The 18,879-nt window shown below is 42.4% G+C and overlaps 2 protein-coding genes across 2 annotated transcripts; one reads left to right on the top strand and one right to left on the bottom strand.

Annotated features, from left to right (window-relative positions):
* Positions 1-371: 371 nt before the first annotated feature.
* LOC134205106 (NADPH-dependent diflavin oxidoreductase 1) lies at positions 372-14,788 on the bottom strand. Its single transcript, XM_062680034.1, has 3 exons — positions 13,560-14,788; positions 934-1,421; positions 372-871 (listed from the first exon to the last, which is right to left on the bottom strand). Exons 1-3 carry the CDS (start codon positions 14,383-14,385, stop codon positions 440-442), a joined length of 1,746 nt encoding a protein of 581 aa, XP_062536018.1. The 5' UTR covers positions 14,386-14,788; the 3' UTR covers positions 372-439.
* LOC134205108 (U3 small nucleolar ribonucleoprotein protein IMP4) lies at positions 11,962-13,055 on the top strand. The gene has a single exon (XM_062680035.1). It carries the CDS (start codon positions 12,081-12,083, stop codon positions 13,020-13,022), a length of 942 nt encoding a protein of 313 aa, XP_062536019.1. The 5' UTR covers positions 11,962-12,080; the 3' UTR covers positions 13,023-13,055.
* Positions 14,789-18,879: the final 4,091 nt, after the last annotated feature.

Below are 18,879 nucleotides of genomic sequence, written 5' to 3'. Positions count from 1 at the left end.
AAGAAAAAGAGCTTCTAGAATGCGTCGAAACAAAAGCGGAAGGGCGATTGCGGGCGATTTTGCGGATATAAAGAGCGACAAGAAGACCAAACGTGAAGCCAGATTAAAGGACAGGAAACGTAAATCCCTGTTGGTGTCCCACGATGATTTGCAATTGACCTTTCCCGACAACATTTTTTATTCGCTCAATCGATTCTTTATTTTATTTAAGATCAACCTTCCCAAAAAACCTATATTTTTTTACGCCTCCAAGTATTGTTAAAATTTATTACAAAAAAAATCGAAAAAGTGCTGTTTTCAAGATTGACTTAACATTTGCCCGACAGTACAAAACTTAAACGGAAAAGTAAAGAAAGAAAAATTTTAATATCGGATTTATTTACAATTTTATTTCTTGATATTTAAATAGAAAGAAAAAAAAATTTACATTAAAGAAGATTTAAGCCCACGTTTCTTCTTGATATCGTTCGCTTTTTATCATATCTTCAACGTACAAAGCACTCCCAATTGCTTCACCTAATGCTTCCCGCACAGCTTCAGGCATATTCTTGGAGCTTCCCGACAACAGAAATATCCCATTTTGATCCATTAAAGCTTTCTTCAACAAATCACCCTGTGTTTTGATCTGATGTTGCACGTATATTTTTTCGTCTTGGTCACGAGAAAAGGCGCAGAAAAGCGTAAGAAGCCCACAATTTTCCATGCGTCGTAGGTCTTCCTCGCAGTGAAAGTCGGCCGCGGATTTACGACACCCAAAGAAAAGAATCAGAGGACCACTTTTTCGACAGTCTGCAAGTAATTCTCTCTCCTGTAAAATCGATCTAAAAGGTGCCAAACCGGTCCCCGGACCAACCATCACAATAGGGATCATCTGCAACAACAAAAATTTCATGAGACTTGCCCACAGACAATACAAATAAAAATTCTACTCACTGGGTCAGTAGGGAGCTGGAAAGTTCCTTTTCTCGTCCAGACTCTTAGTTTTTCTCCTGGTTGTAAGCGTTTCAACCAGTTCGAACATAAACCTTTTCTAGGTTCCTTAAGCTTCGTGTGATATTCGATTACGGCTACCAGGATCTGCAATTTACCACTGGCCTCCGATGATGCAATAGAGAAAGCCCTAGGTTTGATAGGTTGGAACAATTCGAACAGAGACGCCAGAGTAAGTGCCTCAGTGGCATGTGGAAAATCTTGGAGTACCTCCAAAATGGTTCGCCTGGGACGATTTGCATACGAAAAAAGTTCTTCTTGGCCCTCGTAACTAGAAAATTCCTGTAACTTTTCACATTCTAGCTCATTAAGACACGTGCGCGCTAGCACTGCAAAGGCGCGAGCACGGGGAACAGCCGTTAAATCCCAGTACTGTCGTGCAATTACTTCAAGGGGTAGCGGTTTACAAAGGATGTTGGGAACCGGCATTTCTGGAAAAGAGCGAAAATCATGTTAGTCTACGAGTGAGAAAATGTTTTGGTGGGAATAGTCACATACTAATTATTGTAACGATAAATTAAAATGCGGTTTTCGTTGAGTGAAAGCTCTTGAGTATTCCTTTTAGTTTTGTAGATTTTCTTTTAACCTCCGCTTAATGGGGATAAGCGTCATAATCAGTATGGTGGAACAATGAATTTCTCCATACTTTTTTGCATGCAGTTTTATCAAAACAGTTCAAGTTTTTGGAGGACACTCAGAGCATGATACAGAATCAGATTAGCGTTGTGGAGCAAAATCCATTTTTTGAACCACCCTAGTAAGCAGCTTACACCACCGAAACTAATCGTCGAGGAGGAAATCATTGAATCGGACACGGGAGATGTATTCCGTGTATGGTAGAAAATCGGAAATTTGTTTTCAATAAAATTAAAATATCTGCAGTTATCAGACGTCGCAACTCAAATAGATTAGTGCGCATGATAGTATTGTACTAAGAACACGCCTTTAGTACTTGTACCATGGTACAAGAGAACAAGAAAATTATTCCAAGACTATCTTTGATAAAGACAATAATTGATATTCAAGATTCTTGTACCATGGTACTTAGAGCACCTCCACGGGAGTCCCCATCTGGGTCCCTATCGCTATTTCCGGGCCGTATATAGAAACCCACTTTTACACCGGAGGTATCTTAACAGGAATGTAAAATAAGAACGCAACTCAAAATTAGCCGTGAGTTTCTAAATTACGCGCCCCATACACGCAAGAAAATTGACCAATTAATTGTATGTGCAATTTCTCATACGTGGCTGAAATATCCATTCTCATCAATTTGATGTGATACTCATGACCATCATTCTTGCGGCACATTCCTTGTATTTGAACAAGGTTTGAATTCAATGGCATTAAAAAAAGTTGTTCCAAGGAGGAGGTCTTCCAGGAATCCCTCAGAATGTTGCTCTAGTAATTGAGTATATTCTTCAAGTAGTTCATCCAGAAAATCTTCCACAAGTTTCTCTTTTCTGTCATTCATTTAAGCATGATTTGCTTTCGAAATTCATCTAGGATCACTGGAAGATTTCTCCGGAAGTTCCCCAGCAATCTTTGAGTTCTTTTAGGAATCTTTAGTAGTTCTACCAGAATAGTTTTATGATTTCTTCCAGAATCTATCGGGATTTTTTATTAGAATAACCCCTATAATTTCTTTTGTGGTTTCATTTAAAAACTTCTTTCGGATGTTGTTATAACATTTTTCCTCCGAGACATCCTTCAGAGAAAAAAATGTGGTAGCATTCCTGCAGGATTTTGTCAAGAGATTCCTGTAGGAAAACTGGTGGAATCTCAGGAGGAATTTCTTCGACTGCAAGTATGAATCTACCGCCAACAATCAAGCTCGACTGGGCGAAACATCGGCAAACTCTGCAAGCTATTACCTTGTCAGACTTCAGTGCTTGGTTGGGAACACTGGTAGAGGCAGCGTGTGTAGTCACGGTTCCATCGTCGATGAGTGCATACGCCAGCAAACCAGACAAGCGTGCGAAAGGAAGAAGTTTACGTTCACTTCGAATCAAGCTCTGGTCAGGCTTCAAGATCTACAATGTCTTCGAAGGGTACATTCAAACCTGCTAGTAAGCTGTGTGTCATTTGTCAAGGAGGATGCAGCAATATCGGGTCATGTGAGAAGTTTCATGGAACGAGCGTCGGAGAACGGTGGGAAGTATTGAATCAAAATAAATTGTGTCGGAAGTGTCTGGTGAAACATTTTGGCGCATGTACAGTGAAGAAAGCTTGCGGAAGAAATGATTGTACATACATGCATCACGAGTTGCTGCACGATGATTCCAGATACCAGCGACAGGAGGATGCCCAAACATCGGATCCGCTGCACAACAAGGAAACAATCGTCGAAATGTGTAATACCCACGTTAGCAATTTCAGTCATGTTCTGTTCCGATATGTTCCAGTGCTTCTCCATGGAAAAGATAAGTACGTTCTCACTTTCGCCTTCTTGGACGAAGGCTCTTCGGCAACGTTGATGGAACATAGTTTACTGGAAGAACTAAATCTCGAAGGAGAATCATACCCGTTGTGTCTGGAATGGACGGCAGAACATCAAAGACAGGAAACAAACTCCGTAATGCTATCGTTAGCGATATCAGGAGTTAGGGGCCGTACACTAATTACGTAAGCATTTTTTCTGGGTTTTTTAAACCCCCCTCCCCCATGTAAGATTTTTCCCATACAAATAAATTTTTATTTATATGGAACGTAAGAAAATGGCAGACCCCCCCTCCCCCCATAAGTTCTTACGTAATTAGTGTACGACCCCTTAAAGGCACAAGTACTTATTGGGTTCCCAAAGTGCATACCGCAGAGAATCTCGCTCTTCCACAACAAACTCTTGTCATGGAAGAACTTGCGCAAAAGTACTCCCACCTCGTAAATATTCCGGTTGATTCTTACCAAGATATTCGTCCGAGGATACTTATTGGAATGGAAAATTGCCGTTTGGGTCATACGTTGGATAGCAGAGAAGGAAGAAATAATGAGCCGATTGCCGCCAAAACTCGCCTCGGCTGGATTGTGTTCGGACCTTGTGCCATAAAATCACAACCGATGACAGACTTCACCGCCCATCACAGCGTACATTTATGTCCGTGTTGCCAGCGGAATGACACCGAACTGCATAGCATAGTTAAGTCTTACTTCTCGCTGGACAGTTTAGGAATATCACATCCTGCCAAGCCCCTTCTTTCGAAAGACGATGAGCGAGCCAAGCAGTTGTTGAAATCTCTGACCCACTTGAAGGAAAAACGTTACGAAACAGGGTTGCTTTGGAGGTATGATGGTGTGCGGTTACCGGATAGCAAGAGAATGGCCATGCGTCGACTGGTATGTTTAGAGAAGCGGATGCAGCGTGATCCTGAACTAGCTGAAACGATGAAGCAGAAGATTCGAGACTACGAACGCAGTGGTTATATTGAAAAACTAACGGACCGGCAGCTATCAGAAACATTCCCACGAGTATGGTATCTACCTATCTTTCCCGTATCGAACCCGAACAAGCCGGGGAAACTACGATTGGTATGGGATGCAGCGGCAAAAGTGGCAGGAAGCTCTCTAAACTCGTTTCTTCTTACCGGGCCAGACCAACTCACTTCTCTATCATCAGTTCTACACCGTTTCCGTGAGTTTCGAATCGCCATTACGGGCGATATAAGGGAGATGTTCCATCAGGTGGAGATGAACAAAATCGACCAGCAGTGCCAGAGATTCCTTTGGCGTAACGGAGAGCAAAATCGCAGTCCAGATATCTATGCGATGAAAGTGATGACTTTCGGGGCTACGTGCTCACCAAGTTGCGCTCAATATGTGAAAAATCACAATGCGCTACGATTTCAGAATCGGTTTCCGCGAGCAGTAGAGGCGATAGTGAAAGAACACTATGTTGACGATATGCTGTCTAGTGAAGAGTCGGAAGCAGACGCCGCGAAACTGGCGAAGGATGTTCGATTTGTACATGGAGAGGCTGGATTTTTAAATACGCAATTGGCTGTCGAATTCCAAATACGCACTGTGGGAGCTGGAATCAAGACCAGGTAAAAAACAGCTTGAACCTCTCAAGCGAAATGGGAACGGAAAAAGTCCTTGGCATGTGGTGGTGCACCGCTACCGATACGTTTACGTTCAAGGTATCCCCGAGAATTAGCAGTGATCTGATGCAGGGGAGAGTTGTACCAACGAAGAGGCAGATTTTAAGTACCCTGATGATGATCTACGACCCTCTGGGACTATTGGCGAATTTTCTTATGTTCCTGAAAATACTTCTTCAGGAGATTTGGCGAAGTGGAGTAAGTTGGGATGACCAAGTGAAGTCCGAGCAGTACGAAAAATGGAATCTATGGTTACGCGTCCTTCCGCAGGTAGAGAATGTCAGTGTTCCAAGATGTTATCGTACAAGGACTGGAGTTGGAGAACGGAATGTCATTCAACTTCATGTGTTCGTTGACGCATCAGAAAATGGATTCGCAGCGGTTGCGTATCTGCGCTTCGAAGAGGACGGCGAAGTGGAATGTGCTCTAATCAGCGCAAAGACACGGGTAGCTCCATTGCGATTCGTGTCGATCCCTAGGCTAGAACTTCAGGCAGCAGTAATCGGAGCCCGTTTAGCGACCGATATCATGGACACGCACAAGTTAAAGCCAACGCAAAGGTTTTTCTGGTCTGATTCACGCGACGTCCTCTGCTGGATCAATTCTGATCACCGTAAATACAGAGAGTTTGTAGCAGTACGAGTCAGTGAATTGTTGGAGTTGTCAGAGCCAAATGAATGGAACTGGATACCTTCAAAATCGAATGTCGCCGATGATGCAACGAAGTGGCAAAAGAAACCGGACTTGTCTCCAACGAGCCGATGGTTCCGCGGTCCGGAATTCCTTTGACAGTCGGAAGAACAATGGCCTGATGTATCGTTAGAGTTTGAGCAAACCACACAAGAGAAACGTTCGCACATGTTACACCACTTTGTACGACCATTACTGTTTCGGTGGGAAGACTACTCTCGATGGAAAACCCTTCTGCGTAGGGTAGCATTTGTAAAACGGTACCCTGCTAACCTGCGTAGGAAGCTAGCCAAAAAGCGTATCACTACCGGCCCGCTAACGCAAGAAGAGCTTAAAGGTGCCGAACTACTCATTCTAATGCTAGTACAGGATGCAGAGTTCGCTACAGAAATTAGTCAGCTTAAGAAACCAAAACCGGTACCATGGAAAAAGTTGCTGCCGAAGAATAGTCCTCTTTATGGTCTTAGTCCTTTCCTTGACAAAAACGGATTACTTCGTATGAAGGGTCGAATAGATGCATGCGAGTTTGTGGAAGAAGATACAAAACACCCGATATTGCTGCCAAAGCGCCACCCAGTAACAGATCAAATTATCGCCGATATTCATCAACGGTACTGCCACATTAACCACCAGACTGTACTCAACGAGATTCGGCGAAGATTCTACATCCCTCAGCTCCGGTCAGCGTTAAACCGTGTACGGTCAAGATGCCAGTATTGCAAGAACAGTCAAGCGATACCTGTTGCTCCGGAGATGTCCGCCCTTCCGTCTTCTCGTTTGAAGGCCTTTTGCCGTCCATTTTCGTATATTGGCATTGATTATTTCGGTCCATTGTACGTTGTAGTAGGTCGCAGAACAGAGAAACGATGGGGAGTACTGATCACCTGCCTGACAGTGCGAGCAATACATCTTGAGGTTGCTCATAGTCTAACTACAGACTCATGCATCCTTGCAATCCGGAACTTCATTGCCAGAAGAGGTCCTCCTCTTGAAATATTTAGCGATCGTGGCACCAATTTCGTCGGTGCTAATCGCGAGCTAAAGGAAGAACTACAGAAAGTCAACCAAGACAAACTTATGGAACACTTTACCACCGTCGATTGCAAGTGGTCGTTTAACCCGCCTGCTTCACCGCACTTCGGCGGAGCCTGGGAGCGCCTCGTACAATCTGTGAAGAAAGCCCTCAAACACTTACAACTCACACGCACACCCACCGATGAATTGCTACGGAACATGTTGAACGAAGTTATTATCGTTAACTCACGTCCGCTAACGGAATTGCCGCTGGACGACGATCTATCCACTGCGCTCACACCGAATCATTTTCTGCTCGGGTCATCGAACGGATTAAAGCCTCCGATCGCATACGATGATAGTTCCCATGTGCTGAAACACACTTGGAAAATGTCGCAGGTGTACGCCAACAAGTTCTGGAAACTCTGGATCACCAACTACCTGCCAACTTTAACACGGAGAACTAAGTGGTTCAATCGAATCAAGCCTGTAGAAGAAGGAGACATAGTCATCATTGTAGACGAAGCTCTGCCAAGAAACTGTTGGCCCAAAGGTCGTGTGGTACACGCTATCCGGTCTAAAGATGGACAAGTTCGTCGTGCGCTAGTACAAACATCCACTGGAGTCCTGGAGAGACCTGTTGTTAAACTCGCAGTCCTGGATGTCGGTGCTATCGAGGGTAAGCCACTCAACACCAGTGGCGTACCGAGGGGGAGTGTCGCAACGGAGACAGTTGCGACGCACCTCCTATCTAACAACAATGAACCTTGTGATCAACACCGGCCCTGTCGTTGAGGTTGTCAGACATCGGACAGTTGACATGTCCGTCACAGAAGGTAGAAAGTATATACATTTTGATAAGTTGTCAACAAAGAACGTAAGTTAGAGAACAAAGTGTATCTCTTTATAATTCTACTAAAATCTACTTAAAAATCTAAGTTAATAAAAACATGCTGAATTTTAAGTTAGAGTTAGTCAATACTAGTTAGAGTTAGCTTTGTCCAATGTTAAAAGCGTTAATGTGTATTCATAAATAGTTAAACCTAAACCTAATCAGTACGCTGGATTATCACAGGTGGGTGTTGATATATTAAAAAGCAGGCATTGCAATATCATCTGAGCAGAGGATATTATCTTTGCTTATGCAAAGATATTATCCCTAATCAAAGAGCACTCTGGAAAGATATCATTTGAGCATTCAATGATGATCCAGATAGCCAGCGTGTTTCGGGGTTTGTTCGCGTTGCGAGGGCGTTGCTACAACAAAAACAGTGAAAAAATTAATTGCATATTATTCGGCAACTCGGCCGTACGAAAACCATTTTTTTGTTAAATATCTTGGCTGTGCATATGCACAGCATATGTTTCGAAATGGACAAATTGATATGAAATTTGCGAAAAAGAATCCACGTGTCTTGGAGGGACTCGAACCTCAACCTCCTACTCTCTAGATAGGCGTGATAAACCCTACACAACAAGACCACTTAAAGGTCACGGTTGCGGAAAAGCCTTCAGAATCCGCGTACCAACCTCCACCGCGGTTAGCTCTCTACTTCGCAAATTGAATATCTTTCGGATGCTTGATTTGTCCAATCTCCACATGTGCTTTACTATTGTATACCCACAGCCAAGCGAGTGCACATTGTTTATTAAACGAGAGGATCGCACTCCATGCCCCCCAGTAACTGTCTGGGCGGGACGGTATAGAATGCGAATTCAATCGCACTCTGCTGTGCCAAAGGCTTGCTTGGCTAAAGCATTTGATGAGTTTGATTGCCTTAACGTAAGCGGTCGCGTGTACTCAGACGACTAATGACGGTGAAAGACCGACACTTGATTACAATTCCCTCCAAGACACGTGGATTCTTTTTCGCAAATTTCATATCAATTTGTCCATTTCGAAACATATGCTGTGCATATGCACAACCAAGATATTTAACAAAAAGTGAAAAAATGTTTCTCCATGGCGAACATTGCACTTTGTTTACTGAGCAGATAGATAACTAAGATCGATATCCCTGGATATCATCAGTATCTTTAAAAGATATTTTAGTTACTAGATAAAGATTGTCGCTACTGTTCCCTTTGTTCTGCTGTCCGAAACATGTGTGGTACATACCTGTCAAATCGTATGGATTTTCCTTCTTTGACATTTAGCTCCCCTATCCTCGCCAGCAAAAGATGTTCCGGACAGCGACGACAGCGACAATCTTTATCTAGTAACTAAAATATCTTTTGTATCTTTGCTCAGAAGATCGAATGATGGGATAAAATGCAATGCCTGTTAAAAAGTCTAAATTATGTATTGCGCTGTTCACACTAAATCGAACAACACAGTTTGAAAGTGTGACGGTTCCAAACTGTGACCAAAAGTGTGACGGTGTCGATTACAATGGATTTTGACATCGATAAATGTCAGACGAAAGCAAACGGTGTGAGAACCACGTGCTTTTGTTTTGAACATTTTCTTCTGACATTTTCGCATTTTTGCAAGTTCTTGCATTTTCTCCTTCTGAATGATGGCCAAGGTTGCCAGTTGTGCAGTTTTCATAATTATTTCCTTAGGAAAATAATATTATTTAGTACACCCAAAAAAATCTGCACGTTGTTTCCACCTGAAAAAGTACGTAGATTTTTTTCCACCTGAAATTCACGTAACTTTTACCTGATTTTTTGATAGAATTCTCATTCTACGTGAAAATCAGGTAAGTTCTACCTGAATTTTGGATAGAATTCACCGGACACGTAAGTTTCACCTGAATTTTCTGAAGCATTTGCAGCTACGTGTGCACGTAAAATGTACCTGAAAATTCAGGTGGAAACAACGTTTAGATTATTTGGAGTGTAGGATTCGAGAAAAAGAATTCGGCAACAGTGCACACGCAATAGAAAAGTGTGATTATCGAAGTGCATCGATAATCCATGTTTCAAGGCAAACTGCAATATTCAATCTAAAATTAAACATGCAGAAAACGCACAAACGGACGTAAAAGCCCCGAAGCCTGAAGCAGAATAAGACCTGAGCAATATTAAGACATCTAGGCAGGTATTTGAGTGCATATTGAACCAAAGGTGAAAAAATATCTTATCCTCGAAATATCTTTGTAGTCTATTCATCACCGATCAAAGAACTGAATCTTTCAAAGAGACACTAAATGTAAGTTTGTTACAAAAGTATTTCACGCATTTGAAAAAAGATGTTTTATCATTCTAAAGCTCTTATAAAAGTCGTTATGTTAATGATAAAACTATGTGTCAATTGCCAGGAATTTTTTAACGTCGTCAGCGTAGAAGGTGTTGTTATCGGCGTCACTGTCTCGTTTAATAAATACGTCGCACGTTCAAAGAACCAGAAAAATTGTCTCATTCGTTGCAATTGCAACACAGACGCATGTTTTAAACTATTTAGTTGTTCGAAAAAACTTTTTAAAGTACTTTTTCTGCTAAGGGCCGATTTCTTCACCTCCGCTTAGTGCTTAAACCAGGTTTAAGCGTATGGGTAAGCACCGCTTAAGAGTTAAGCGGAGGTGAAGAAATTGGCCCTAAGCGGTGTATGTGCTATATTTTCAACAATGATGTTACACCGTTTTGCAAAAAATTAATTTACATTTTTAATAACACATTTTCATGTAGTTTTGAAGATATACACATTTTTAGATGAATTTGATGCCATATGCTGTTGAAAACGGGTTTGTTTACAATTTGCGACATACACGCTTACTTCAGTTCACCCAAATATGGGTAAAGAGTACCTAAAATCCCCAAAAAGTGCACATACCTAGATATGGGTGAATCACCGTTTACCCATATTTGGGTGTTTCAGTATTGGAACAGTTTATAGGTGAATATTACCCAAATTTAGGTACTTTTTAAAGCTTTTACCATGGGGCCTTTCCAATAGGAATTCAGAATTGCATTTTGTATATTTCGATTTCTTAATTATCAAATGAAAATTAATGTTTATAAAATAATGTGACAAAAATCATTTTTATTTATTCAACTTATGTATAACAAATCGCTCACCCATGTTGCATCTTATTTCACGGCCGATCGACAGCTGATGATTGTTGACCGGTAGTACAGACGTGGCAACATGCCCACCGTGCAGATAAAATGTTTCAATGAGAAATAGCACCCCTCGCTTCGACTGCCAGGCTATAAATTCACCTGTTACCGAATTTCCTGTTCGAGATGTAGGACGAATTTACTCGCAATGTATTTAGCTTCAATTACTGCCGACTGCAGTTTCCCTGTAGTTGATGTCCGGTCGAAAGTGAAATCTGAAATTACGGAAGAAAATGTACGCGTAAAGTAAAAATAAAATGCTTCTAGCCATTGTCATTACTTACTCAGTTGAATATTCACCAGTAAATGATTAAAATTTCTTTAAATGCAAGCATTCCAAATCAAGGAATGAATTGTGAACACGACCGAGGAGCACACTTTATAGTCTGTCATGTTCTCGACTGAGCTAAACGAAAATGTTTTATTTTTCATCCAAATATGGGTAAACTCATTTACCCATATATGGGTAAAGCATGCTTCACCAACATTATAAGTTAACTTTACTGATATTATTGGTATATTTCACCCATAATTATGGTATACTCAAATATGGGTGAATCAAGTACCCATAAATAGGTAGAGTGAACTAAGCGTGTACGCCGTTTTGAAAAAGTACCCGAGAAATGTAATAGGCCTTTTCATGTGACACTGCCGGGACTGCACTTGTTTACAACCGCTGAACAGGCCTGCAAGTCCGAAGCTGTCACTTTCATAGAAGAACTGTCAATTCGACATTGTTGTTTCAAAAGGGCGAAAGTCGCAAACGTAAACATTGACTTCTTCCGCTGATTTCTGGAAGATTAGAGACTTCTGGCGGTATTTTCCACTTCCGTTCGATAGAAGACGCGGAGCGCCACCAGTTCCAAGTGGTTTGTTAGCTGGGAGCGGTCCTAATTGTCCAGGAATTTGCAGGAAAAGGCATTGTTTACGTTTGCGACATTGGCCCTTATGAAACAACCGTGTCGAATTGACGGTAAAATCAGCTGATTTTAAACGTCTCGTGAAAAGGCCTATTAGCCGTGTGTCAATGGTTTTGATGGTTTTCTGTCATTAAAAGGCCTATTGTGGCATTGAAGAACCCCTCGTCAACCATCAGAAATGTCACAACACCAAAATAATACAAAATTCACAACATTGGACGGAATCACAACATTCTCAAAAACGTGTTGTGTTCTTTGTTGCATTCGGTTATTTTCTGTAAATTAAGAAAACAGTGAAAAGTACGAAATGCTTCGCCGACAAGCGCGTCTGAGGCGGGAGTACTTGTACCGTAAAGCGGTGGAGAGTAAACATAAAGCTCTCCAAGACAAAAAAGCAAAAATAAAGAAATCACTTGAAGATCACACGCCGATACATGGGGATTTAAAAAAAGACGCTTTGCTGCTGCAGGATAAGCTCAAATGGAACGACGAAGGGCCTAAGCGTGCGGCGGAAATAGGAGGAATCAGCGGAGGAGCAAACACGGCTGATTCGCAGGATGATGAGTACCGTTACGCTGGTTGTGAGGATCCCAAGATTATGATTACCACGTCGCGTGATCCTTCTGCAAAACTGAAGCAATTTGTCAAGGAACTGAGACTGCTTTTCCCGAATGCACAACGGATGAACAGAGGTAATTTCGAAATGAAGCAACTAATCCATGCATGTCGGGCGAACAATGTGACTGATTTCATCGTCGTGCATGAACATCGAGGTGTTCCGGACAATCTTATCGTATGTCATCTCCCGTACGGACCAACGGCATCTTTCAATATATCAGGAGTAGTCATGCGCCACGATATACCGGAAATAGGACCAATGAGTGAGCAGAAACCTCATTTGATTTTTCATAATTTTAAAACGAAACTCGCAGAGAGAACTATGTCGATCCTGAAATACCTTTTTCCGGTGCCGAAGGAGGACTCTAAACGAGTGATGACGTTCGCTAATCATGACGACTACATCAGCTTCCGTCATCATACTTTCAAGACGGTGGACCGAGAGTTAGTGCTAACGGAAGTGGGACCCCGCTTTATGCTTAAATTGTATCAGATCAAGTTGGGAACGTTGGACGAGCTAGAGGCAGCGGACACGGAATGGGTTTATCGGCCATACATGAATACGGCTGCCAAACGGCGGTTCTTCTCGGACGACGATGGTTGGCAACAGGATGATGATGTACAAATGTAAGGGTGTTCTAATAAAGATTCTATGTATTATGAACTTATATTTTATTACACCAGCATAGTCCGTAAGCCATCTACTGAAAAACAGTATACAGTCGTTCAATACGCGAGTTTTTTTGTTTCATCCCAAATAAAATATGTGATTGGATTAATCTAAAGTCAGGTGAAAAAGTAGGAAAAGTTGAAAAAATATTGCAACTTTGGGTCAATTGTTAAGAAAATTTAAACAATGAAAGGAAAATTTATACCGCAAAATCAATTATAGTAAGCTAAACACTGGAATTGCTGGCTAGCACCAGCCATGTTCATGACCGGGTTATTTGCTAATTTTCGAACTGTCACTTTTAAGTTTAATTCTCCAAATGAGACAGAACCTTAAGATGGTTCGAGACCCCTCCCCTTCTGGTAGGGGGCCCATACAAATGAAACAGAAATTTCTTGCATGACTCGAGAACTAATCAGAGAATAAATCAATTTTAGGCGAAAAGAAGTTCGTCGGGTCTGCTAGTATAGAATAATTATTGTTTGAAAATGTACTTACCGGAATCGATTTCTTTTACTGAGATCACGGCATCCTTGCTTAGTCCAAGTTTATGCTCTTCAAATAAATCAAACAGCTTATCCACATCTTCATTAGAATTGTGAGGTCTAACGTATACCACATCTCCTGGTTTCCAGCTCACATTTTTCTTCGTAAAAGTAATGAATCTCACATCTTGAAAATGATTTTCCGACGTGGTACGAATATTTTCCTCGACAGTTGTTTCAAACAAGTTTTCTACTTTCACCTCGGCGTACATATCAACTTCCAAACTAGCTGGACCCGGAAAGTGCTCAACAACCCAACGATACTCTCGAGGACTCTTCTCTAGTTTCTGCAAATTGGCGGGAATTGGACTCAGCTCAATCAATTTGTTCCAAAAATTCGTCATCCAAGGCATAAACACCGCGCCGTATCCCAAGTCGTGCTGGTCATCGCACAGTCCAACAGGAAGTAGGGCGGTTGCACCCAGCTGCAGCAACCTTTTGTGGAGTCTTTTCGCTACGTAGTTAAACTTAGGGTATCTGGAATCTCCCAGTCCGAGCACTCCGAAGAACATTCCGCGCAGTGAATTGTGCGGTAAACTTTTGCGGAGAAGAAATTTCCAAAACAGTTTCATATTGTCAGGTTCCTCACCTTGTCCGTAAGTGGAGCAAACCATAACAACGAACCGTTCCTCAATTAATTTGCCAATATCGTACTCATCCATGGCGGAAACAGATCCTTTCAGATGGTACATTTTGGAATCCCGCCATATTTGTTCGGCAAGGTCTTGTGCCGTTCCGGATTGACTTCCGTAGAGGATCGTTAGTTGCCTGGTAGACATTTGGGAATGTCCGTTTGAAGCGCAATCAGTATTGAATCGTTTTGGTACAATTTTTTGACCTTCTCGTGCTTCGGTTTCACTCGACCTACTTTAGCGCTGATGATTCAATGATAACAGCCTGCAATGATCCACGAGATTACATTTACAGCATATTTTAAATACTTTATCACTGAATTATGGCTGTCACGTTGACAAAGATGGATTTCTTGTGGAAGCTCTTGGAAAATTAGCACTAAATTTCTGTCTTGAGTTCAAATTAAAAACGAGACACTGTAAATTCAAAGTATTACAAGTATTCGCTCATAATATCGTTAATTCACAAGAGTTCAAAATCACAAAAAAAAATCTTTTAAATCAGCTGATTGGGGTAAATCTGGTGCCTTTTCCGTTCTTTTGTTTATAAGACCACTTCCACAAATTACGCAACCTTATAGTGGGAGGGGGGGCTCCTTTGAAGTGTGACGACCCATACAAAAATTCAGACGCTCAATACAAAAAGTGTGACATATGGAGGAGGGTGTTGAAAATGCCCAATTTTTGCGTTACGTACACGGAAGAAAAAAAGTACCCAAAATTGAGTACTTTTAAACTTACTTTTGAGTTATTTTTTCTCTTCGCTTTCATCCACTCTTTCTTTTGTTGTCAAAAACAAAAGAGCCAAACAATCCAACGACGCCAGATCAATACGGGAAGCCAATTTTGAGTTTTATTACCTGAGGTCGAAATTGAGTGAATTAAACTTAAATTTGGGTCAATAAATTTTCCGTTGGGTACTTTTTTAACATGGGAGTAAAGGCAAACTACTTCGACCCCACTTACTCAATTTTGGCTTCCCGTACGGATGTTCGAGGTTGGGTGAATTAAACTCACTATTGGGTAGTTTATTTCTTCCGTGTAATAATTAATGGATTTTCTTAAAGCCACTTTGAGACAGTTTCGATCAGCTGAGTGAGCCAGTGAGCTGAGTGGACGACTCGGCGTTTTGTTTTGGTGAATTTTCCATCATCATTTCGTCATCAATCATCATCATCTGTTTACAACCGCTGAACAGGTTTTTTCATGTACACGGTTAGAAAAAAGTACCTAATTTTAGGTACTTTTTTCTCTTGCATCTCCCTCCCGCTTCCCTTTGTTGTCATAAACTGTTCCATCCCAGCAATTAAATGTGTAATTTTGAATCGTAGCAATCACTGACTGCGATGAGGGGAAAAGAAAATTCATTCGATGTGTAACCGTCAACAAGAATAAATGTAATTGTTAATTCTCTACAAATTGTATTCAATTTCCTGCAAGTAGAAGAACACATCAATTGGCGACGAGGAAAGTTCTGGAATTTTCAAGAGCTCCAGAACTGAACCTGAAGGATGGCGACAACAAACAGCAACGATCAACTCCAAGAAGCGATTCTGCAGATGACCCAGCTTCTCCAGCAGTTAGCCTTTCATCAACGAATCCAGTGCAAGTATTGAAGCCATTACGACGAACATCAGTGAGTTCGATTTTGATCAGGAGAATGGCACCACTTTTGAAAATGGTTCGCCCGCTATACGGATTTGTTTGAAAGCGACGCACGAAATCTTGATGACGCAGCAAAAGTACGGCTTCTACCCGGAAGTTGGACACTGCTTCTCATAGTCGCTACGTCAACTACATCCTTCCAAAGCTTCCAAAAGACGTCACGTTTGCCGATACCGTTACGACACTCAAGAAAATCTTCGGCAAGCAGACGTCCGTGTTTCACAAGCGCTACCAGTGTCTGCAGCTATTGAAAACCGAATCGGATGATATCATCAGTTACGGAGGCAAAGTCAACAGGGCGTGTGAGGAATTCGAGTTTCAAGATTTAAAAATCGATCATTTCAAGTGTTTGATTTGCGGTCTCAAAGCACCGAGGTACGCAGACATCAGAGCGAGACTTCTTTCTCGCATCGAAAGTGAAACGGTACAAGCACCAGTGACGATTCAAACTTTAATTGACGAATTCCAGCGGCTCGTCAACCTCAAGTCAGACACTACAATGATCGAACATCCATCAAGTTTGAAAAACTCGGTCCACAAAATTTCAGAGAAGAAACCAAGCAATATGCAACGTCCACTGAAAAACGAAAGCAAGTCAGGACCTCGTACACCCTGCTGGCAGTGCGGTCAGATGCACTATGTTCGCGACTGCACGTTTTCTGACCATCTCTGCAAGGTGTGCAATCGCGTAGGTCATAAAGAAGGGTATTTTGGCTGCATGAAAGTCTTCAAGAGACTGTTCAACTCAATCCCGAGAAAAGAAGCAGTTTCAGAAGAAGAAGACGGGTTTCAAATCACAATCTAGAGGAATTTTCGTAAATCACATCGCAAACACCACTCGCAAGCGCAAGTATGTGACTATCATCATCAACGACGTCGCTATTTCGCTCCAACTAGATTCAGCAAATGATATCACAGTTATTTCCAAGACAACGTGGCAACAACTTGGACGACCAAAGCTTTATCCACCATCAGTTCAGTTCTCAACGGTATGGTCAAACGTGGCCAGTGTTTCGTGACGTCATCACCGGATCTCAACGTTCTGGGCATTGATTGGATTGACACATTCAACCTGTGGTCAATTCCCTTCGATAAGCTCTGCAACCAAGTTGCAACAGCCCCCACACCGTGTTCCGATGAAGTAACAGCTCAGCTTCAAGCCGAACATCCGGCGGTTTTCAATCAATCGTTGGGTCACTGCAATAAAACAAAGGTAAAGCTATTCCTCGCCTAACGCTAAGCCCGTTTTCTGTTCGAAGCGACCAGTTCCGTTCAACACGATATCACTGGTGGATGAAGAGCTGACCCGTCTTCAGTCCCTAGGAATCATCAATACGCTGATCGATTTCTCGGAGTGGGCTGCTCCGATTGTAGCAGTACGCAAGCCAAACGGTAAAGTTCGTATCTGTGCGGATTATTCCACCGGACTCAACGAAGCGCTGGAGGGCAACCACTACCTCTACCTACGCCGGAGGAAATTTTGCCCAGCTCAATGGAAGCGTCGTATTCAGCATCATCGATCTCTCCGACGCGTACCTGCAGGTAGAAGTAGATGAAGAATCAAAAAGCTTCTCACCATAAACACACATAGAGTGACTCTTTCAGTTCAACCGCCTGGCACCAGGGGTGAAGTCGGCACCTGGGGCGTTTCAAAGATTAGTCGATAGCATGATTGCTGACATTCCCGGTGTTAGAACGTTTATAGACGATGCTATAGTATTTGGTCCAAATTAGGAAGCTCACAAGGCGTCGTTAGACATGCTATTGCAGCGTCTGGAAGAATATGGATTCCACGTCAAGCTGGAAAAATGCCGGTTCTTTCAAACAGAAATCAGCTACTTAGGTCACATCGCCGATCGCAACGGCATTCGTCCGGATCCAGAGAAGATCCAAGCCATCGCCTCCATTCCTGCACCAACCAACGTATCCGAGCTGCGATCGTTTCTAGGAGCCGTAAACTTTTACGGCAGATTCGTTCGCAACATCCATGAGCTGCGGCATCCGCTTGACATGCTACTCAAGAAGAATGCGAAATGGCAGTGGAATTCCGATTGTCAAAATTCGAGCGATTCAAGCAAATTCTGCGATGTTTTGCTGACGCACTATGATCCAAAACTACCAATCATCGTAGCAGCGGACGCTTCAAGCACGGGCATCGGTGCAGTAATCTTCCATGAATTTCCTAACGGACACCTGAAGGCAATCCAACATGCATCAAGATCCCTTACACCTGCGGAACAAGGATACGGCCAACCAGAAAAAGAAGCTTTAGCTCTTATTTATGGCGTAACGAAATTTCACAAATACCTTCTGGGGCGGCGATTCACTCTTCTAACGGACCACAAACCACTTTTATCCATTTTTGGTTCGAAGAAGGGCATTCCCTTACATACAGCAAATCGTCTTCAGCGATGGGCTCTGATGCTCCTCAATTATGATTTCAATATCCGTCACGTGTCAACAAACGACTTCGGATGCGCCGACATGTTGTCTAGATTGATCGACCGTTCCAAGCAACCAGATGAAGATTACATCGTAGCAGCGATTTCCTTGGAAGAAGATTTGGTAAGCATAATCCAGGACACTATCGATCAGGTACCAGTCTCATTTGCAGCCATTCAAAGAGAGACAAAAGCAGATAAAGCACTACAAGCGGTGCTAAAGGGGGCAGCAGGGACCATGTCCAAGGGATTGACGACCCCTCCCCAGCTGTCTGTGAGTCAGGGAGAACTGCCTAGGGCGTGGTGGGATTTAGCAGTGGGCTCTGCTAAAATCCCTCCCAAAAAACCACAAGTGCCCGTAAGCAGACTCTATCAAAGCGACTGTGTGCCGCTTCAAAAGCACAAGCCCAGAGAGTGCCACTGGCACATCAGGGTTGATATCAGTAAGACTCTGATTATGGCATACTGGTTGCGTGTACTGGTTTCGTATTTGGATATTGTTATATTGTGAAGTGAGGGCTGGCAGTCTGACATT

The sequence above is a fragment of the Armigeres subalbatus genome, chromosome 1, assembly GCF_024139115.2.
Source record: "Armigeres subalbatus isolate Guangzhou_Male chromosome 1, GZ_Asu_2, whole genome shotgun sequence".
In the NCBI taxonomy this organism is placed as follows: Eukaryota; Metazoa; Arthropoda; class Insecta; order Diptera; family Culicidae; genus Armigeres; species Armigeres subalbatus.
Note: the sequence above shows the minus strand (reverse complement) of the source record. Positions and strands in the feature narration are given on the sequence as shown.